General features: G+C 45.3%; 1 protein-coding gene across 1 annotated transcript; it reads left to right on the top strand.

The window, feature by feature from the left end:
- The first annotated feature begins 189 nt into the window (after positions 1-189).
- mbtps1 (membrane-bound transcription factor peptidase, site 1) lies at positions 190-19,755 on the top strand. The gene is given in 24 exon segments (XM_076082325.1): positions 190-348; positions 3,703-4,304; positions 4,746-5,012; positions 7,192-7,389; positions 7,564-7,674; positions 7,902-8,011; positions 8,535-8,651; positions 9,087-9,154; positions 11,342-11,444; positions 11,980-12,131; positions 12,969-13,130; positions 13,499-13,643; positions 13,791-13,979; positions 14,324-14,389; positions 14,391-14,497; positions 14,667-14,782; positions 14,908-15,064; positions 16,559-16,683; positions 16,811-16,888; positions 17,046-17,186; positions 17,299-17,430; positions 17,589-17,715; positions 18,411-18,541; positions 18,792-19,755. Coding segments are annotated over 23 exon segments (3,261 nt in total). The 5' UTR covers positions 190-348; positions 3,703-4,075; the 3' UTR covers positions 19,022-19,755.
- The last annotated feature ends 3,259 nt before the right edge of the window (positions 19,756-23,014 follow it).

Below are 23,014 nucleotides of genomic sequence, written 5' to 3' on the forward strand. Positions count from 1 at the left end.
ATGTGCTTTTGAAAGGTGAGAGAGTGATCATGATTAAGTTACTCAAGTTATAGTTTAAGTTTCTGCTAAAACATTAGGGGGACACAAGCGGTCCCTTTACGATGTATATTATCTGAAGTGTATCGATGGGCTCGCGGTGCTCCTCGGTTTAGGAGGACGAGCTAAACAGACCTGGCATCCCGTCATAACCAGACGTCAGTGGTCTGCGGCTGTAGCGTTTAGTGAGTTTGCTGCTAGCTTTGTACGGTGCACAATAAACCAGCTACCAAGTAGCTACCAGCGTATTAGTACACGGACAGTGAAGAATACATACAGATAACTGTGACGCGTGAGACATTGTTCAGCTCGGTAAGTATAATAAATACACAAAACCACCAGCAGATACTGTAAAATATGACTATGCTAGCTAGCTAACGCTATACATGTGAGAGACTGCTGGGTCTAAAAGATATATTCGCATGTCTTCTTGTTTACGTTACGAAACGTGTTTCTGATGGCTAACGTTAATCAGCTTTCGCGACATCATGGCTTGCGAATGACGTTATTCTACGTTACTGTCGACATAATAATTATATTCAGAGATACATCAGCCTCCAGCATGTGTGTGCCGATGCTTGCTTTGTTTATGCCGATAAAGTCGACTCTTCTGTGTGTCTACGCGGCTTTGTTTCGTCATTTGTCTTAGTTAGCTCACTAGCTAACGTGTTTAGGCTTTACATTCAGTTTTTAGAATAAATGTTGCGTCGCACTGGAAAACGGTAAACAGTTTAATGTTACCGTCATGGCTCCATCGACGCTGAACTTGTGCGTGACGTATGTAAATTCTCGTTACACTAAATCTCCCATGCACCCTGCTATTGTAAACTAAAGGCATTTAAACGCATGTGTGTATTGTAGTGTGCGTAGTTTGCTCAGCGGATACTAACGGTACATAGAACACAATGAAGTCTTATTTCATTAGTGAAACACTGGAAGTTAGGCTGCAACCGAAGGACCCTTCATGTGATGCACGCTGTGGACAGATCCATACATGTTTTTACCAACGAAACAGCTGCTGTCGACCTTTGTTAGTCTATATTTCTGATATTTATTCCTGCTTTGGTGTCATTTTTTGGGGAGGAGGGATGGTTCCTGCTGCCAAAACTGCTCCAATTACAGCCAAATTCTACTAAAAGTTAGAAATTTCCCAACCGATCCCCTCTGCTACACTGCGAACACTCCTCTGATTGTGTTGCGAGGCCTCTTTCCCAGCTGTTGATCTATATTTGCCCAGAGGTTTGAAGCCATTTTTTGTGGCTTGGTGTGATGTTGACACAGGTAGTCCCAGCCTGTCTTTTACAGTCCTGACTAACCAGTGGGGCTATTTTTACAGCCATGGGTCTAAACCAGTAGTTGTTAGCTGTGTTGTTGTCTCACACAAGGGATCCTGCCCTGGGCTGGAATTGGTGAGCGAGCCCCCTCCTGTCAGCCCACACCAGCCGGGGGCTTTTAATTACACCGTCTGCTCGTCCATCACTTGTGTAGGTCCGTATCTGCAGTGACTAACAACACACACGCAATGCAAGCAAGGACGAGGATTTTGTCATTTTTTATTAATGTAAACTTTAGTTAATGTGTGCTCCAGTGTTTCCTCGACGACACTTGAGTTCTGCTACACTAATACAAAAAGCAGTGTCCCCCCCAAAAGGCCACATTCACTGTTTTTCGACAGGCTTAGATGATACACAAGCGATTAAAGTTAAAAGCCGGTTTAGATATCATCCCCACAAGTAAACATTCAGGGTTGTGCAGAATCTGGACTTGTTGATACACTGCTGCGCCACATAAATCTATTTGCTTGTTTTTTTTTTTTTTTTTTTGCTCCTCTCTTCATAGCAATTGTACCAACTAGTACGCCTGCTGTTAGGAAGCACACACACCTATTACTTAGCGGGTTTGTCAACTTGTTTTCATCCTTTTGACAGGAGTGTTTGATTTGTGATGACAGCCTGACAATAGAGTCGTGCCTGCCTGGATAGAATGGACTAGATTTATATACAAACACATCGCTGAATGCATATCTGCACACTCAGATCCGGGACATGTTGTGCTCCCAGCAGTCAGAGAGCAGCTGGGCGTTGAGTGGGTTTTGTGAAAGTGAGGTCGTCTTATGTAACCCGGGATGGACCCTCAGTCAGCGTGGAGCCGGTTCTCATGAGCTCTGGTTGTGTGTGTGTGTGTGTGTGTGTGTGTGTGTGTGTGTGTGTGTGTGTGTGTGTGTGTGTGTGTGTGTGTGTGTGTGTGTGTGTGTGTGTGTGTGTGTGTGTGTGTGTGTGTGTGTGTGTGTGTGTGTGTGTGTGCCACACAGTTTCAGGTCAGGTGAGGCAGCCTTGCTGGTTGGTGTTTCTGTGCGTGCGCTGTGTGCATTCATTGGGAAAGTTCTTTGTGCGATGCGGGACGGTTTTACTGCTCCATGAAGATGAGTTTGATGAGTTTGTTTTTAAAGCAGCTCACAGTGCATCGGTTATGTGTTGAGTTTATTTAGTGTGGTTAGTGGAGATAAAACAATATGAAAATTCTATTTCACGATTATAGTTGCCAAAATGATCATCATGATCAGTATTATTTTTATAAACCCGTTTAGTGCAGTAATCAATATTATTTCATGCTGTGTTTGGGAGACTTTTGCTAATTTTGGTTGATGCTTTTCTGTGATTTTTTTTCTTTTCTTCAAACCGTGATAATAAAAGTCTGTTTTAATAATAATTAAAATGTGAACCGCTAATAATAACGGTGGATTACAGTCATTTAGCAGACGCTTTTATCCAAAGCGACTTACAATTTAGATTCTATCACATCATAGGCACAGCTCCGGGAGCAATTTTGGGGTTAAGTGTCTTGCTCAATGACACATCGACATGCGACTAGTCGAGCCGGGGATCGAACCACCGATCCTCTGATTGAAGGACGGCCCTGCTCTCCGCTTAGCCACAGTTGCCTTCTACATCTCGATGCACCCAACGGTCCTCTCTGTGCCCCCAGCGTAAAGGGATAGAAATGGAAACAAAGCCTCTGTGCGGTTGTTGTCCTAAACCCTGGTGTTGTAGGTGGTTAGAAATATTCACAAAATGAGATTTTTTGATAAATAACCATCAGAAATGTGGATATAATGACTAAGTAGGTAAAGGCCAGGGCTCAAGCTGAAGGACGTGCCATCGTCCCGGGGCAAAAAGATAATGGCATCGTACAGTTGTGTGTTTTATTTACTGTGACATCTTTTCTAATCGAGGTTCATTGCTCACCTATAACATATCCTTCCCCAGGAACGTCTTTGCCAAAAGTTTGACCGTGTTTGTGAGGTTTTTATGTATAAAAACATATTACAGATGACTAATGGTTATTATATTTCCATTATTCTTCAATATTGATTGTTGGGCGCTGGCCTCACAATGACAGTTATTGTCAGGCTCTGAATCTGATTCTTGGATTGTTTGTTGCTGTGAAATGAATGCAGGATTGATTCCGTGTGTTTGCAGGGTCACACGATCGATTTCGCCGTTCATCTGGAGTGATAGGAACTCCTTCATGTCTGTGGGTGTAATAGCATGTTTAAACATCTTACAAATCTGGCAGATTCTATACTAAATATGTGTTGTTTTTGCACTACACTCCTCTACTTCCTTGCCTCTTAATTATTCATCTTGGTTGTTCTTTTCCTTCCAGATGACAACAGGAAGGACTGCAGTGGAACTCTAAACTGTGACACCAGCATCTTCCTCCATCACAGCTCCCACCTTCCTCTCATCCGCCCGCTGCTCTTTCTGGTTGCCTCCTTCGAGTTCTCAACATGGCGACCATGTCCCCACTCTGGCTGTGCCACTGACCTCCACCCTGGACCACCGCCATGGAGAGAAAACGCAGAAAGAAATTCATCTAGCTGCTCAGGCCGTTCTCAGTATGGACTCAGTTTTGGAGCTCTGGACCTGATAATGCTCTGTCCCGAACCTTTAATCCCCCAACCAGGTTTTCTGCTGCTCAGTTTTCCTCTTGACGCGCCACGACTGCTGCTGAAGTATAAAAGTGCCCGCTCAGACTGATGGTCTGCGCTGCTTCGCAACTCAAGATGCTCCTGCTCCCGGTGTGGGCGTCCATGCTTTTGGGGCTGCTGATGGGCTTCCTGCCTGTGGTGGGGATGGAGCCGACGCGAGGAGCCGCATCGGACTCTGACCACGCCCCCAACGTAGAGCCCCTCCCCTCGTCGTCAAGCTCCAACTGCTCCGACTTAACCGTCAAGCTGGAGTTCTCCACCAAGGTGGTGGAACATGGTAAGAAGAAGTTGTTCAGACTGGTGGATGTGTTTTTAACAATGCCTTTATAAGTCAGTTCATTTTTATTTATTTTTATATATATACACCAATTTGACCATACAGTTATGGAAGTGGTAAAGTAAATATCATCTAACATAATATTCTACTAGGTCCATACATTTATATGTATTTATTTTAACAGAATTTCTCAATAATTGTAAACTTCAGTCGTGTAACCCCATCTAAGATGTAAGCCCTTCTATGAGGGCATTAAGACGCTACCACACTTCAGTCCCTTCCATCATAACAGCGAACTGAGCTCAGGATTTAGCATGCCCCATCCAAGCTAGTTGCAGCATGGCTGCTGCTTTAATTGGACTCTTACATGTGGCTCCCTTGCATACACATTGCTTATTAGCTCGTCTGCTCTTCAAAACGTTCTCCTCTCCGTCTCCCCAGAGTACATCATAGGGTTCACGGGGTATTTCTCGGCCAAAGCCCGCAGCCTGTACATCAGTAGCGCCCTGCGGAACGCCGCGGACGACGGAGCGCTGGAGTGGCGCATCGTCCCTCGGGAGAACCCCGCCTCCGACTTCCCCAGCGACTTCGAGCTGGTCCACATCCGGCAAGCCTCGCCCGGCAGCCTGCGGACCCTAGAGGACCACCCTTACATCAAGAGGGTGACGCCGCAGCGCAAAGTGTTCCGCATGCTCAAATACACTCTCTGTAAGTCCTGACGGCATGGTGGTTATTGTGTAGCAAGGTTGGAACGTCTCCCCGAGAAATGTGGAACTCTGAAGAGATAGAAAAAGCTGTTTTGTCTGCCACAGTTCACTGAACGTCTCTTTGTCTGTTGAGTCAGAGGATGCATTTCTCCCTCCACTGTTTCTGTGGTGCGGGAGAAGGATTGTATATCTTAATGCGAAGTGCAGGCCAACTTGTGGGGGGTGTTTATGCTGGTCAGGGTGTGTGTGTGTTCGTGGTGTTGGGGGATGGGAGGGAGGACAGAGAAGGTCTGTTTGCTCACCCTAGGAGAGAGTAGGTGAGTCAGTGTGGCGGGGCTTGCCTGGATTGGGGAGGAGGGGGGGGCACACCCTGTGTCTGGCACTGGATGAAAGTCCTCAGTGTGCACCCAGTGTGTATACACACATGCAGTGTCAGTATGGAGGCCATGTGTTGCGCCTTTTATGTGCTGGATTGCTTGAAAACGAACAACAGAGAAGTTTTTAGTCTTTTACAGATTAAGATTCTGTTGAAAGCTTTTTTTAACGTAACGGACGGTTATCTACTGTGCAAAGTTTTAGAGATAATAAGAATATCAGATAGTCCTTTAAGAAGAATAGTTCATTAGTTTACTTTTATATGATGTCAAAATGTTGACATTGTCGGCATTCAACCTGTTCATACTTTCTGAAATATCCGACGTCCACTTTCCCTCGACCGGTTTACACTTTCAGCCTCAAACTTCATATTTTCAGCATCATCTTCCGGACATCATTGGTTTTGTTCATCTCCTATAGATGCCATTCGTACTCGGAGAAGTAAATAGAAGGAACCTTCAAACCCACTTCTCTCCGACCTCTTGGTGCTCATCCAGACATTCACGTGGACGCCGTTCATTCAAACTTTACGGCACACGGTACATTCATTCAGCTGTTTCATGCCTTTCATGGCTTTTCTGTTATTGTGGCTCGTTTTTAACTTTGGACAGAATGTTCCACTGGGTGAAGTCACACACACTCAGGGGCTGTAGTCAACCGAAGAAAGTCTGTTGAATGAAATTCTAACTGCTCTCCAACCAATCCGATTGGTCGATGGGCAGAGGAGAATACACCGGCGACAGTGCCCGAATTCATTATACATAAACATGAAAAGCTATTTGCAGCATATAGAATTATCTTAACCTATTTTATACATAAATGATAACGGACTCCACCAGTGTGCACCTGCACATATTCCGAAAATAATACCTCAACAATTCTTTTATATGCAAATGAGAGAGAAAAAAAGAAAAGGCTCCGTAAGTACTGCTCGGGAGTCGAGACTGCAAAGGGTCACACAAACCTGGATGCACACGGTTCAAGTTGCTAGGCGACAGTATCACTAATAGCCGCATTTAAAGTGAGCTTAAAGCAGAGCACTTTGGAGAAGCTAATGGCAGCACTGCAGAGCCGAGTCCGTGCCGTGTTCAGCTCGATACGTAACCGAACGGTGGGTTTATTACCTGAAGTGTAAGAATTCATTCTGAGCGCGTGCGTGCGTGTCAGAGGCCGTTACTGAGACGCATATCTGAGGCCGTCGTGTTGAGACTTTGGATTGAAAAATAAAATAGAAACCAAAAGAAGAGTTGGGAAAGTGTCCGTAGTGTTTACTCAGCTCCTGGGAGCCGAGATGAGATCGCTCTAGATGAGACTTGAACCTGGTTATCGAGTGGAATACCTGAGAAACGTACGTCAACGTCCATGAAGCGGCTACACAGTGAGCTAATTAATCAGGAGGAGAGATAAGAGAGACGACCTCACTCCTGCATATCAGTCCTACTTTAAAGGCATGAAAACCACCCGCGGGGCTCTGCTGTTGTTTGTCGACGGCCTCGTGATCATTTATTCTGTCTGTTCAAAGTGTGATAAGATTGACTCGAACGAGGCAGGTTTGCTTAAAGATGGAAGGAGGGAGAGAGACAGAAGGAAGGGGACGAAAGAACGAGGGAGAAGTGAATGATCAGAACACGTTAATCTCCATTAGGTTAACAGGAAGATAGTGTTGTCTGCAGGAGGCGCTGTGGTGGCCGACAGCAGTGACAGGGCATGTTCTTAACAGCTGCATGAAGTCTGAACTGAAGCTGAATACAGAATGTAGAGGACTTTTTAATCTGACCTTTTGCTTGTGCTTTGTCTTCCCGTAGCGCCCGAACCCGCCGCTCCCGGCAACGCCACCCGCTCGTGGCAGTCGTCCCGCCCCTTCCGGCGAACCAGCCTGTCGCTGAGCTCGGGCTTCTGGCACGCCACCGGTCGCCACTCCAGCCGGCGGCTGCTGCGGGCCATCCCCCGCCACGTCGCCCAGATCCTGCAGGCCGACGTGCTCTGGCAGATGGGACACACCGGTTAGACCTCGCACCTTTGACTTCTCTGATAGAGGGGGCCGGGACAGGGGGGACAGGGGAGACAGAGGGGACAGGGGGGACACGGGACTGTTTGCGCAATCAAACAGAAATTGCATTTAATGAAACGATGCTCATGACAAAACTAAGAGGGATCACTCTCATTTCTGTGTACAGGATCCGGTGTGAAGGTGGCAGTGTTTGATACAGGCCTGAGTGAGAAGCACCCGCATTTTAAGAACGTAAAGGAGAGGACCAACTGGACTAATGAAAAAACACTGGATGACGGTGAGGAGGAAAGAAAACGTAGTGATGACGATGGCTGCTGCCAATGACTGTCAATATAAATGCTCAAGACATCCGTGCTAATGATAGTATTGATGATGGTTATTAGTAGACTGCAGTTGCACTGGGAGGGCCGGTACGAGACCTAAAGAGTGTGTGTGTGTGTGTGTGTGTGAGAGAGAGACAAAGACGGTTGGATTATGGACGGTTTCTTGCTCCCTGTTCTCCAGGTCTGGGCCACGGTACTTTTGTAGCAGGAGTGATAGCCAGCATGAGGGAGTGTCAGGGCTTTGCCCCTGACTCGGAGCTGCACATCTTCAGAGTGTTCACCAACAACCAGGTACTGACAGCGCATGGCCTCAACGTGCACCGTGCTTTAGTCCAGCTGTGGTGACGTTGGGAGGAAATGTTAAAAGAATGTGAATGAAATGATCAAGAAAAGTCAAATGAAAGACGTTTGCTAGAGAAGAGGATGATTGGTGTTTCATCACCCCCGGTTTCCAGTTGTTATGCTAAGCTAAGCTAACAGGTTGCTAGCTGTAGCTTCCCTTAATTCACTAAACAGGCAGACATTAGAGTGGTTTCAATCTTCTAAATCTTACTCTAAAAAAAAATAATTGTATTCCCCAAAATGTGGAACTATTCCTTTTTTAAATAATATTGTCTGGCATTACTGGTCAATTTCAGGATTTGCTTCTCTATTCAAGTGTTCCAGTGCAGCTTCAAGCGCAACAGTTACGCCGTCTGATCCAACAAGAAGATAACCAGAAACTCTGATATCAATCGTTCCGTCGTAAGCCTTCTCCACAAACCAATGATGGATCACCATCACATCACCATCACATCCTCTCCTCTCCTCCCAGGTATCGTACACGTCGTGGTTCCTGGACGCTTTCAACTACGCCATCCTGAAGAAGATTGATGTTCTCAATCTCAGCATCGGGGGGCCTGACTTCATGGACCACCCGTTTGTTGATAAGGTATGAGAGACTAGTTCTAATCCATAAACTGGGTGGGTGGTATCCTCACAGAGAGACACACTCGGGAATGCTCCCGTCACATCCAGCATTTGGTCGGCTTTGACTGATATTCAACCAGGTAGACGAGAGCTGCTAGCAGATGTTTGGATGTCTGTCTAAGCATATAAATAGTCAGCAAACCCCCCCCCCCCCCCCCCCCCCCCCCCCCCCCCGCATGAATCGCATACCCAAGGAAAGGAGAAGTGGATCAGATTTAAGTGTAAAGTGTGGAAGAAGCAGTCAGACCTTTGCCTCTGGAGACCTTAACACGTACTATCTTCTCTATATGTGACCTTATTTGCACTCTCAGTAAAGAAAGTCTAAAATACTAATTAAATGTAATCCATTAATACAAATTAAATTTTTTCCCAATCAATTTTCTTGTTTGATTAACAGGTGTGGGAGCTCACTGCCAACAAAGTGATCATGGTGTCTGCTATTGGCAACGATGGACCTCTGTATGGGTATGCTAATCACTATAATAACTCTTAATGATAAAATATTGTGATCTTTAATCATCTCACTCTTCTTATTTTTTAAGTTCCTGGTCTTTTTAAAGTTTTAAAAAGCATTTAATTGTGTTCCCTTTTTTTAAATGTTATGTATTAGTTATATATTACACATATAAAATATATATATATATAAAATATTTTTAAAAAAAATATATATATATATATATATATATATATATATATAGTTGTGTGAAAAAGTGATTGCCCCCCCCTGTTAAAACATAAATTAACTGTGGTTTATCACATCTTTGGAAAGCTGAGTTCAATTTCTCTAGCCACACCCAGGCCTGATTACTGCCACACCTGTTCTCAATCAAGAAATCACTTAAATAGGACCTGCCTAACAAAGTGAGGTAGACCAAAAGATCCTCAAAAGCTAGACATCATGCTGCGATCCAAAGAAATTCAGGAACAAATGAGAAACAAAGTAATTGAGATCTATCAGTCTGGAAAAGGTTACAAAGCCATTTCTAAAGCTTTGGGACTCCAGCGAACCACAGTGAGAGCCATTATCCACAAATGGCGAAAACATGGAACAGTGGTGAACCTTCCCAGGAGTGGCCGGCCGACCAAAATTACCCCAAGAGCGCAGCGACGACTCATCCAAGAGGTCACAAAAGACCCCAGAACAACATCCAAAGAACTGCAGGCCTCACTTGCCTCAATTAAGGTCAGTGTTCATGACTCCACCATAAGAAAGAGACTGGGCAAAAATGGCCTGCATGGCAGAGTTCCAAGACGAAAACCACTGCTGAGCAAAAAGAACATAAAGGCTCGTCTCAGTTTTGCCAGAAAACATCTTGATGATCCCCAAGACTTTTGGGAAAATACTCTGTGGACTGACGAGACAAAAGTTGAACTTTTTGGAAGGTGTATGTCCCATTACATCTGGCGTAAAAGTAACACGGCATTTCAGAAAAGGAACATCATACCAACAGTAAAATATGGTGGTGGTAGTGTGATGGTCTGGGGCTGTTTTGCTGCTTCAGGATCTGGAAGACTTGCTGTGGTAAATGGAACCATGAATTCTGCTGTCTACCAAAAAATCCTGAAGGAGAATGTCCGGCCATCTGTTCGTGACCTCAAGCTGAAGCGCACTTGGGTTCTGCAGCAGGACAATGATCCAAAACACACCAGCAAGTCCACCTCTGAATGGCTTAAGAAAAACAAAATGAAGACTTTGGAGTGGCCTAGTCAAAGTCCCGACCTGAATCCGATTGAGATGCTGTGGCATGACCTTAAAAAGGCGGTTCATGCACGAAAACCCTCCAATGTGGCTGAATTACAACAATTCTGCAAAGATGAGTGGGCCAAAATTCCTCTACAGCGTTGTAAAAGACTCATTGCCAGTTATCGCAAACGCTTGATTGCAGTTGTTGCTGCTAAGGGTGGCCCAACCAGTTATTAGGTTTAGGGGGCAATCACTTTTTCACACAGGGCCATGTAGGTTTGGATTTATTCTTTTTCTTAATAATAAAAACCTTCATTTAAAAACTGCATTTTGTGTTTACTTGTGTTATCTTTGTCTAATATTTAAATTTGTTTGATGATCTGAAACATTTAAGTGTGACAAACATGCAAAAAAATAAGAAATCAGGAAGGGGGCAAACACTTTGTGTTTGTGTATATATATATATATATATATATATATATATATATATATATATATATATATATATATATATATATATAAAAAATGTATATTAGCTAAATGCTAAGCAATAGTAGCACTCTCGCACAATTGCCGCTAGCCGCTGTTCAGCTAAAGTTACATTGTCTCACTTAATATCTCGTAGCAAAGTGTTTTGTTGGTCCAGATGGATATTTTCCCCATTTTTAAATGTTCTCATTGTGTAAGATTTTTTTTTCTCTTGTTTAATGAAATCCTTGTTTATTTGCATGAAAATGCTTACTTCCTATGCACCACTTTGACCCCCTTATTTACCCAAATGACCCCCTGGCCAACTGCGTTTTATGACCTTGCTGAACATCTGCTGACACGTCTCTATAAAAGACCATTAAAAGTACAAAATAGGAAAGAGAGACTCTTTTCTGCTCTCTCATGAGCTGGAACTGTGAACCTTTCCGTCTTAAGTAAATTAATTAAACTTAAGTCTCCCCCCCCCCCCCCTCTCTCAGCACCCTGAACAACCCAGCAGACCAGATGGATGTGATCGGGGTCGGAGGGATCGACTTTGAGGACAACATCGCTCGGTTTTCCTCCAGAGGCATGACCACCTGGGTGAGCTACTCCAGGAAAACACACACACACACACACACACACACACACACTTGCTGTCTCACGCAGACATCTACCCTCTGCTTTATAAGCTAGTGAACCATAATGTAAGCTCCTGATCTCTCATCCATATCCCATCATCCCATTCTCGCGCACACACACACACATTACTTTTTATCAGTCATAGCCCAAAGCAGACGTCTGCTTTGGGATCTGATTAAGACTTTCTGTGATCCAGTCAGTCTCTCAGCCCCCTCAACCGCTGTCAGCCAGCCATGAAGAGGGCAGGAGGAGCAGACAGCACTCACTCTCTCACCCACTCAGCCCTCCAACCCGAAAACATCAGAAACATTTCAAAATGCAGCCTTTTTAAAGAGCTGTTTTCTTCCTGCCCTCTTATTTCCTAGTCATTTTATTGACTTTCTGCTCAGCCCCTTGCTCTTTGTCTCTGCCCTTTCTGTTTGTTGACGTCGTGTGGCGTGTGAGAGTTGTATAGTGGCTTTAAATTGCCTCTCATCATCTCATGATCTCTGCGCAGGAGCTGCCGGGGGGCTACGGCAGGGTGAAGCCCGACATCGTCACCTACGGTTCTGGCGTCCGGGGGTCGGGGATGAAGGAGGGCTGTCGCTCTCTGTCCGGCACCAGCGTGGCGTCCCCCGTGGTGGCCGGTGCCGTCACTCTCCTGGCGAGGTCAGTGTCGTCAACCGGCCTATGATGTCATGGAGTGACAGGAGTTTGATGTTTGCTAGAAACCGTTGTTGTGTCTGTGTTCATCTGGGGGGTCTTTTAGGGGATTCTTACCTCAAGGTAAGTTGTTAAGTTGCAGCTGTTACTGGTTTGATTTGATTAATATTTTTATGGCGAGACATTAAACCGCTGAGTTACAATGATTTATCCTGCTGACTTTGATCATCGTTTAAATTTCCCTCGAGCATCTTCATCAGTACATGTTGTTTTTTTCACCTGACAATTTATTTTGTAATTTTTTCCAATACGTTGATTTATGACTATATACCTGCAAAACACACCATCCACATTGGAATGAATGGGAGGACCGGCGAGGACAGCTCTCTACACTCTAGTGGGGTTCCTAAGATTCAAATGCTGAATATTTAAATTGAAAAGCATCCAAACTGTTTTGAGTTAGACACCTCAGGATACATGCAGGGTGTGTTTTTTCTTTAGCCTGATGTGGTGTAATGATGTCTTGTGCTGTAATCCTGAACATGAGCGGGCAGTGAAATGTGTCCCAGAGGAAGGAGATGTTAGCCGACATGGTGAAAGCCCTCTCGTTACAGAGCGGTAACTGAGCCCATTTTGTGAGCTCAAGTTGCCGGGTTAAACGTCACACCACCCTCAATGAGAACAGCCACCTCCTCCTTTCTCCCAGGAGAATGGCACACGCCATCCCAGCCCATCCCTCCTCTTTCCTCCAGCTCTGTTTTGAATTTTAAAAAAGCTGTGTAATCTGACACCAGCCTGCTCGCGGATACAAACTGACCCAGCCTGTCTTATTTTGTCCTCCAGCACCGTCCTGAACAGGGAGTTGGTGAACCCAGCCTCCATGAAGCAGGCTCTCATCGCCTCGGCCCGCAGGCTGCCGGGGGTCAACATGTTCGAGCAGGGCCACGGGAAGCTAGACCTGATCAGAGCCTACCAGATCCTCAACAGCTACAAGCCTCAGGCCAGGTACATCCTAAAAGAGCAACCTGCACACATGTAACAACAGGCCCCAGGTCTGTTCCTCAGCTACACAGACCTAACTGTGTCCGTATATACATGCATACATGTAGACATTTTAATGCAGAAAACAGATCTAGATAAGATGGATGTAACGTATGATTCAATGGAGAGTTTTGGATGTCTGTCTGTGTAAATGCTGTTTCAGGAGCTTTATTTATTTTATTTTATTTCTACATACAAACACACATTGGTGGAAATCCTGCTATAAAAGTAATTTCTCTGCAGTTTATTCCCACACATTTGTTTTAGTCACAGGTTAGTTTCAGTAAAAAACAAGTTCTACAGTATCCTCTCCCGTCCTCGTCTCCCGCCAGTCTTTCTCCCAGCTACATCGACCTGACGGAGTCTCCGTACATGTGGCCGTACTGCTCTCAGCCCATCTACTACGGAGGGATGCCCACCATCGTCAACGTCACCATTCTCAACGGAATGGGTGTCACTGGCAGGATTGTCGACAAGGTGAACGCACAAAACTACACGGATCAACAGAAATATTTTCTCTACAAACAACTGAATGTTACTTCCTCAAGTTCTGTTAAGAGGACGAGTGAAGGACGAGTCCCATCCTTAACTCGCCTCTAAAGATGTTCTCCCCCTCCCGCTCAGCCCATCTGGCAGCCCTACCTCCCTCAGAACGGCGACCACATCGACGTGGCCGTCTCCTACTCGCCTGTGCTGTGGCCGTGGGCCGGCTACCTCGCCGTGTCCATCTCCGTGGCCAAGAAAGCGGCGTCGTGGGAAGGGATCGCTCAAGGTCACGTGATGGTCACGGTGGCCTCGCCTGCAGAGAACGCCGTGAGTCACCGCGGCAATGCCTGACCTCCGACTTCTAAGCAGCTTTTAAAGTCTTCTTTTTCCTGGTTTCGTCACGTTTGCGCTGCTGCTTATAAATAACTTTTATCCTTTTGTTTATCTAGTTAAACCATGTATCTGTTACTTTTAGCTAACTATTTTTCAAGCACCTTCAGTGGCAACATGTGGCTTACTGATTATTATTAATGTACTCAAGATCAGCATACCTCCATATGTGGATGTAGTTTTGTGATTAAAGTTCTAGTTCTAGAGTATCTTTATTGTGTGATTCGATACTCCTCTTCAGTTCCAACCCGTTCACCTTCATGACCTTTCACCCCTTGCAGTCTGAGGCGGGCGGCGAGATGACCTCCACGGTCAAACTGCCCATCAAGGTGAAGATCGTGCCAACCCCCCCCGCGCAGCAAGAGGGTGCTGTGGGACCAGTACCACAACCTGCGCTACCCGCCCGGTTACTTTCCCCGAGACAACCTCCGCATGAAGAACGACCCACTAGACTGGTGTGTGTGTGTGTGTGTGTGTGTGTGTGTGTGTGTGTGTGTGTGTGTTTACTTGTAGCCTTTTTCACTGCACTTATATCGTCTCCCATCTCTGATTTGGTTGATTTTCTTTCCATTATTTTTAAAATGTGATGTTTGTTTTCATTCTCTGGACACATTACGCTTCCAGGAATGGAGACCACATCCACACTAATTTCAAGGACATGTACCAGCACCTGAGGAGTATGGGATACTTTGTCGAGGTGCTCGGAGCGCCCATCACCTGCTTTGATGCCAGCCAGTATGGTGAGAGCACAGAGACTAAAAACACGCAACAGTATTAGAAGACTTTGTGTAGCTCTCAGAGTGCTGTATGGTTGAGCAAAAGATAACAAGCTAATGGGTTTATTTGCTGTCATTTTCCCCCGCAGGCACTTTGCTGATGGTGGACAGCGAGGAGGAGTATTTCCCCGAAGAGATCACCAAGCTGAGGAGAGACATCGACAACGGCCTGTCGCTCATCGTCTTCAGCGACTGGTACAACACCTCGGTCATGAGGAAGGTCAAGTTCTACGACGAAAACACCAGGTATTCAGCCGTCTGGGACGCTTAGCATAGCAATAAAGAGGACAATCTGCAGACCCTGCATTATTTAATTCATTAAATAAATTCTTCGCATCACTACAGCTCATTTCAGACAAATTTGACAGGTGATGCAGAGTGTTTTTTTGATTAACAAACTCCAGGAACGTGTTACTGCTCCTGTTCGGGGGAAGCTCCCTGTGTCTATTTCTTTTAGAATGATCTATGTTCAATGAGTAAACAGCTTCATCACGTTATAACGACAACAAGACGAAGTGCGTCGTGTGGCTAACAGCCCGCTGTGTCCCAGTTTCTCTCTCTCTCTCTCTCTCTCTCTCTCTCTCTCTCTCTCTCTCTCTCTCTCTCTCTCTCTCTCTCTCTCTCTCTCTCTCTCTCTCTCTCTCTCTCTCTCTCTCTCTCTCTCTCTCTCTCTCTCTCTCTCTCTCTCTCTCTCTCTCTCTGGTGTTGGACTCCATTCATGCCTCCTCGCTCAGTAAAAGATGTAATCCATCACGACGTTTTGCATTCGGAGCTGCTCGTGCAGACCTAAGACTGACTAAGAACTCCTCGCTGCTGCTTTCGTATCCCACACAAGCTGTTGCACGATATCCACAGGATTAAAAGAGTTAAATATAGTCTCTGTAGCTGCAAAATATTATGCTGAGTAATTCAGTTTTAATTGAATGGCGACGGTTCATTTTCAGATTTTGTTCGTTCACTGCTGCCTCTTCTGGACCAATCGACCCCGATACAGAAAAGTGAATTAGGAACTCTGCATTTTCATTTCATCAGTGCGCTGCTGCTGTTACGTTTTTCTCCATTATTCTTCTCACGTTTTTTTTATTGTGGTCATTTCTATCCCTTACAATCTGCAGTTACTTTGAGCCATGTTGTGTTGGGATTTTATCTTAATTTATTTCTGGGGAAATGACTTTCATGTGGTTTCTTATTTTCTTTAACCAATCCTCTGCTTATGGCAGATGTCAAATTAACAGCAATGCTCAGCTCTGTCTACTAATTAGCAATAGTGGGTGATTTTTAATTGTTGCTTATAGGGACGCACCAATACCTGGGCGTTTGGGTATCGGCCGATACTGAGAACTGATCCGATACCAGTGTTTCGTTAATAAGCAGTTTGCCTCACTGTGTGCAAGTAACTGGGATCATTCTGTTCTGTGTAAGGCAACATCAGGCTTGATATGAACTTTTCTTTCCTAACGTTGTAAAGTAAAATCTAACAAATAAATACATAAAGTAAAATAATAAACGGTACACCAGCAACTCAGTGACAAATCTTCAAAATGAACAGAAATAAAAATTCCTGTAGATAATATATAGATATAGAAGTGCATCAAATAGATCAGCCCCATCCTCACCGATACACCACCCAGTTATTTGGGCCAGTATCGGTGCATCCCAAGTCTCTGATGTGGATTTCTATTTGTCTTGCCTTTTTATCGTGAGCTTTTGTGGAGATGGTTTTCTTGATGTAACCTGCAGGCAGTGGTGGATGCCAGACACAGGGGGCGCTAACGTACCGGCTCTGAACGACCTGATCTCCGTGTGGGGGATGGCTTTCAGTGACGGGCTGTACGAGGGAGACTTCACCCTGGCTGATCATGACAGTGAGACACACACACACACACACACACACACACACACACACACACACACACACAGAGTTTCTGATTGCATTATTCCCCCGGTCACCTGTTAGTGTTGTTTCAGTCACACAGCCCCTCTCTTTCTCAGTGTACTATGCCTCAGGCTGCAGCATCGCCCGTTTCCCAGAAGACGGAATAGTGATTGCCAAGAATCTCAAGGACCAAGGTACCAGCGACGCTCTTCAAGTTTTGAACCCAGCTGAGCTTAGCGTAGCGCAGTGCTGGCCAGCAGCCATGCAGGCAGCTTTTCAATCCGTGTGTCTTTAGTTCAGATATAACACCACAGAGTGTGTGTGTGTGTGTGTTGTGTGCTCTTTTCACAGGTCTGGAAGTGTTAAAGCAGGAGACGGCAGTAGTGGAGGGAGTTCCCATCCTCGGACTATACCAAACACCGTCTGACGGGGGAGGTCGCATCGCTCTGTACGGCGATTCTAACTGTATAGACGACAGCCACAGACAGAAAGGTGAAGTCTCCTCAGGGTTCTGATGCGTGGATGCTGTTTCACTTTTTTTTACTCAGAACGAAGGCAAAGCCGACAGTGCTGTCATAATATTTGTTCCGTCTCGATCTCTCAGACTGCTTCTGGATGCTGGACGCTCTCCTTCAGTACACCTCCTACAGTATGACCCCTCCCAGCCTCAGCCACTCCCACAGCAGGGTGACCCCGCCCACGGGCACCGAGCGCCCACTGCCACTGAGACTGGAGGGTGAGGAAAGAAAATGACACCCTAACACACATTAACAAATATGTCAATATTGTTTTCTTTTAGCATCTGAAAAATATTGTATGTGCTTGTACACCCTGCTCTAACATGAGTGACATTATTATTACTTTTATTCAGATATATTATTTCCATTCTTGCAGGCAACCATCTTTACCGCTACTCCAAAGTTCTAGAGCCTCACCTGGGAGACCCTAAGCCCCGCCCACTACCTGCCTGCCCTCACCTGTCTTGGGCAAAGCCACAGCCGCTCAATGAGACAGCACCCAGGTATATGTGCTGAAACACTGATTGCACAACATTCTCTTTCAATTCTATCTCTATTTGTGCAGCTGAATAATCATTTTCCTCAGATGCCATTGCCTTTTTTCTTCCGGTTTTTGATGATGCCGTTTGAATGCATGTGGTACCCGGTTTGACCTCCTTCAGTCGCAGCCGTACACAGAGGGAGAGGCGTGTGTCTCCCAGTAGGTGGGCAACACATTGCAGTGACACACTACTTTGAACCAGTCTTCAGTTCCTAACGTGGAATTTATTTTTTCTGCCAGCATCAGCCTTTTTTCCCTCCAACCTGTAAAATCAAAGTCAAATACAGTTTCATTCATCCAGATGTGGATGTACTGCAACGTCAGGTGACATCGGTAGCTGAGATCAATGGGAGAGGTGCAACTCGTACATCATCTGTGATCAGCTTCCCATTGTCTGTCCCATTACGATCGGCTCTGCAGACTCTCTGCCAGCTCATACCGCCGTGAAACTATATCTCTAAGTCTCTGCTTAGCAGCAATTTTCTTCTTTTTTTTTTTCTCCATCCCATCAGCAAAGTGAATCAAAGTAAAAACAAATGAATCTCACAAAGTAAAGCCTCAGTTTGGCGACGGACTCGACACATGCGGACATTATGCTGTGTAGAATCCGTCTCACTGTCTCCTCCTGCTTCTTTCTCTGCCTGTCTTTGCTCTCAGTAACCTGTGGAAGCACCAGAAGCTTCTCTCGGTGGATCTGGACAAAGTGGCTCTACCTAACGTGAGGGCTTACCGTCCCCAGGTCAGACCTCTGTCTCCCGGGGAGAGCGGGGCCTGGGACATCCCGGGAGGTAACGCACGGTTCTTTAATCTGACCTGGGATTAGTTTTAGAGCTGTAAAGTAGCATTTGCAGTTGAATAGTATTAAGATAAGACATGAAAGAGGAAATGTGTCACTCTTCAGTTTGTCTTTGATTGTACACTATTAATTATCCTAGTGGCTGGTTATTAATTTGAGAGTTTATTGTGTGTGAGAATGAAGATGTTAAAGGTGGTCACCGAGATGGGCCCCATGTGACCTTGTGACCTTATGCCCTGTAGGGATAATGCCCGGCCGCTACAACCAAGAGGTGGGCCAGACCATTCCCGTGTTCGCCTTCCTGGGAGCGATGGTCGTCCTGTCTTTCTTCGTGGTCCAGCTCACAAAGGCCAAGAGCAAACCCAAGCGCAGGAAACCGCGCATCAAACGGCCGACGTACCTCCAGCAGCAGCAGCAGCAGCAGCAGACGACGACGACAATGACGACGACTGGGAAAAACCCGGCAGTTTGACTGGGACTGCAACTCTGGACTGCTGCTGGAGAGCGGTGTTCACCTCCCAAAAACTGAGACGCTGTTAAACGGACAACTTGTGTTGAGGAGCAACGCCGGAGGTGTGGAGTTACGCGGCGTCTAATGAGCCGTCGAGGCGGACGTCCGGCTGCTCTGAAGCCTGCCACCGAGACCCCGGGCGTCTCTTGGATGCTGAAAAAACTGTTTGTGTGCCTCTTGTCTATTCAAGGCTGTCCGTGGGTGGTGTGTGTGTGTGTGTGTGTGTGTCTGTGTGTGTGTTTGTGGACTAATGAACAGTATTAGACATTGATGATGTAAAACACACAGGATACGCCTGGCCCTAAAAATGCCTGTCTGAGACAGACTCTACACTTCCTGCTCTTCACTTTGACCAAACTGTTTCCTTATGAATGAAAATGTGTCTGCGTTTTTTATATTTATTGAATCGGTTCACACCCCAACACACACACAAGTACAAGATATTTCATGCTCACACACGTAAAACATGCACACATAGTCGTGCACACATTTCCAACGTGAGGACCATTGGATGTCTTCTTCTGTGTCAACATCCACTGTTTTGTAAGACCGGCCCATATCTGTTTAAAATCACTGTCTTTTCATTGTTTTTATATTTTCTATAATGAATGAACTCTGGCCAGATATTCTGTTGATATCCGCCTTCATGATCTTGTTTAATAAATATATCTCATCAATTAAAAAGCATAATCAAAGTGCTCGGTCATTGTTGTTGTTTTTATGGCTGTTAATACTTTGGTTCTGTGTTTGATTTAGAATTCATTTCTATAAAAGATATAGCACTTCTCAGATGTGATAGTTGTAAATTCATTCAGACACACACTGCTGTTCACCTGCTATACTGAGGTTTTTCTTCTTTCCTTTAATAATTCATATTTTAATAGCGATAAATAAATAAAAAAAACAGTATAATTTAGACACCAAAATGTATTATTTACCTTTGAAACATGAAGATGAATTGAAATAAGAAGTCAATGTCCTCACAGTGTTGCATGAAGGGCAATGATCAAATTGGGGACACAGAGGACATGTCCACCCCAATTTTTCAGAATGCAGTATTGGACACCCCCTATTAAAGTCCATACATGTGTGTATGTACATACACACACACACATACAGTATATATATATATATATATATTTAAAATCCATGTTATTGCAATAATCCCAGAGAGTTAAGTTGATACCTGTGAGCGTGAACACGACCACCACCACAAAATATAGAGCACCAGCTATCTCAGCAGTTACATCATGAAGAGACAAACCTGTTGTGTCGGGGAAAAAATGTCATCTTTGAACAGAATAATTCAGAAGGAAGGATTTTTCTGCCTTTATTCATCAGCGGTCAGAGTAATGTTATGCAGAAAGCTCACTGGCCTGAATTGAATTGGGGACATTGTATTAACAGTTTATGACACTAGGACACCCTGAAGATTTCCATATTTTTAGGAATGAACCTTACAGTTCGCACATACACTGAACAAGTCAAAGTTATTCATCCAGGTCAAATTGTCGGCAATGTCAATCAGCAACGTGTTTACAGTTTTCCTTCCAATTTCTTGGCAGTTTGATGGAAGCTGTCAAAACATTCGGCCACAGTCACCACAAGCGGAACAGTGGAGGTTATTCTTGCGACGTGTTCCTTCTTTTCCATTCTGCAGGTTAGTGAAATGCATTTTGTCCATTTCTTTGGCTTTTGTGCGGGAATAATTATATCATTTTCTGTGGAGTAATTACAGATTGAATGGACTAATTCCATTTTACTCGTGGTTTTAGTATTGGTCGTGGGCTGGATTCAGTGATGCAGGTTGATTTCATCAGAGGTGATGTGCATCGGTGTGCTCGGGGGTCTGAGCTTTGGCTCCTTATCCGGGCCTAATAGGCCAGATCAGCCTGTGAATCTGTCACCCGTCCTCTTGGATGACGGCCCCGCTGGAGTGCTAATCTCCCCCGGAGCCTTGGGAAACTGGGAAATGACCTCGGAGCCAGCTAGCTGTGCTAACGAGATTTGGGAAAGCTGGTGGTGAGTGGAGGTCACATGCCCTCTTTCCCTCCGCGGTTCCCAGATGCCAGGACTTCCTGTCAGGGCAATCAGGTCGCCTGCTCGCATCCCGGACAGCTAGCTGAAAGAGACACCGTGGTGGCTCTGGGCTGAACCCTTCAACCCCCCCTCCCCCCCCCCCCCGCCTTTAATTCATCAGTTCCTCCCTCATCATATGTCCTACCAGCCTGTTCCTCTCCTCGTCCACTTTCTCCATGAAGCTGTGTGTGAGCATGAAAGGCAGGCCAACACTCCTGCGTCCCCTCCTGCCACACCTGTTCACATGTCCCTCCCACTGCTTCCATCAGTCCTCCTCAGGGCCGAGATGTAAACGTGTCGCTGGCTGATGTGAGCCTTTACAAAGAAGGAGCCATGACTCAAGTTCACAGGACTTGGACTCGAGTCATGAATCAGGCGGCATCAGACGGATGACTTGTGACTTCACTTGGACTCTAGCCAAAGATTAGAAATATTGATACAACAAAAGGGCACAACGCATCTACTGACACCCTCTGAATCATCTGACAGAGGCGCTCGCAATCAATTTAGGAGGCAGCCGATGATGTCGTGTCATGTGTCAAGAATGGCAACACACAGAACGTTTAGATCAAAATGACAGATACTTGTAGTTGTGTAGCTTTTAAATTACATTGAGTTTAACTGAAAGTGGTAAATGCTCATTTTTATCAGGACAAAATGCTAATGTCACTATGCTAACATGCTAATGTTTGGAAGGTTGAAGGTTTACCGTGTTATCCATCTCCGCTGTTTCGTGTGTTAGCATGCTAATATGATGGGAATGGCATTAGCTTTTTTTTCAGGTTTTGATCATAAACTGAAGTACTGGATGGGTCGAAAGTTTGACCTGATGATGACACAACAGGTGTCGACTGCGGCATCCCTGGATCCATTAGGACTTATGGAAGGGCCTGCAGCACCTGAGCAGTAAAAGGACCTCATATTACATTCTTCTTACCCGTTATCTCCATGATTAGCTCATATTCAAAGATAATTTGTGAGATTCATTTTCTTTGTACCGTTCCTGTAAATTCTAAACAGAAGGATTTCAGGTTATCATCTGATTCGGGCCATGTCCTTCCTACGCTGGCTTCAACCTTCAATCTGTTGCCCTGTGACTGCACTGCAGGAAATTGATTTGTGTTGCATTTTTTTGTTCATTTACATTCATGAAATGGAACTTAAGCTCCTTAATTTCAAGAGTTGGGACGTTGGGGGAATTGTTTTGGGGGGGGGGGGGGGGGGGGGGGCGACCTCATGCCTTTTGTACCTTGAAATCAATTCTGTGCAAGACATTTACAAGTTGATGTACCCGTGTTACTGCAATACTGGACACTTGTTGACTATTGATGCTTGCTCCTCCTTCCAGGCCATGTGAGCTGCAGAACGAATGAGTAACGTACAGAAAAAAAAAAAAAAACATTTTGAAGTGGATTTGAGTTTTTCATTACAGCCTGAGGTGTAATCAGATTGGTTTCACCCACATAAAAAGGCATCAGTGGTCGATCTGATCTTTTATGCTTGTGTGAAAATAATTCCTCTCACATTTAAACCTTCACTGACTTTACTGCATGTGATAGCCTGGCCGGTCTGGCTGCAAGACATTCTGGCCCCACACAGACGTCCTCTTGTGCCGAGATTGTTTTATCCAAACGTTCCCATTCCCCACATTTTCTTCCCCTTCACATATTGACAACAACAGATTTGACAGTGAGCCAGGCAGCCTAATACACACACGCACACACACATACACACCTACATACACATACACACGTACACACACACGCACACACACACACACACACACTGCCCCTGCCCCGCCCACACACACTGTGTGAATAGTTTGAGGATTTTTGCAAAATGCACAGCCTAAAACTATTTTCAAGATTTCTCGGA

The sequence above is a fragment of the Anarhichas minor genome, unplaced genomic scaffold, assembly GCF_050575085.1.
Source record: "Anarhichas minor isolate MPS153535 unplaced genomic scaffold, ASM5057508v1 ptg000090l, whole genome shotgun sequence".
Lineage (NCBI taxonomy): Eukaryota > Metazoa > Chordata > Actinopteri > Perciformes > Anarhichadidae > Anarhichas > Anarhichas minor.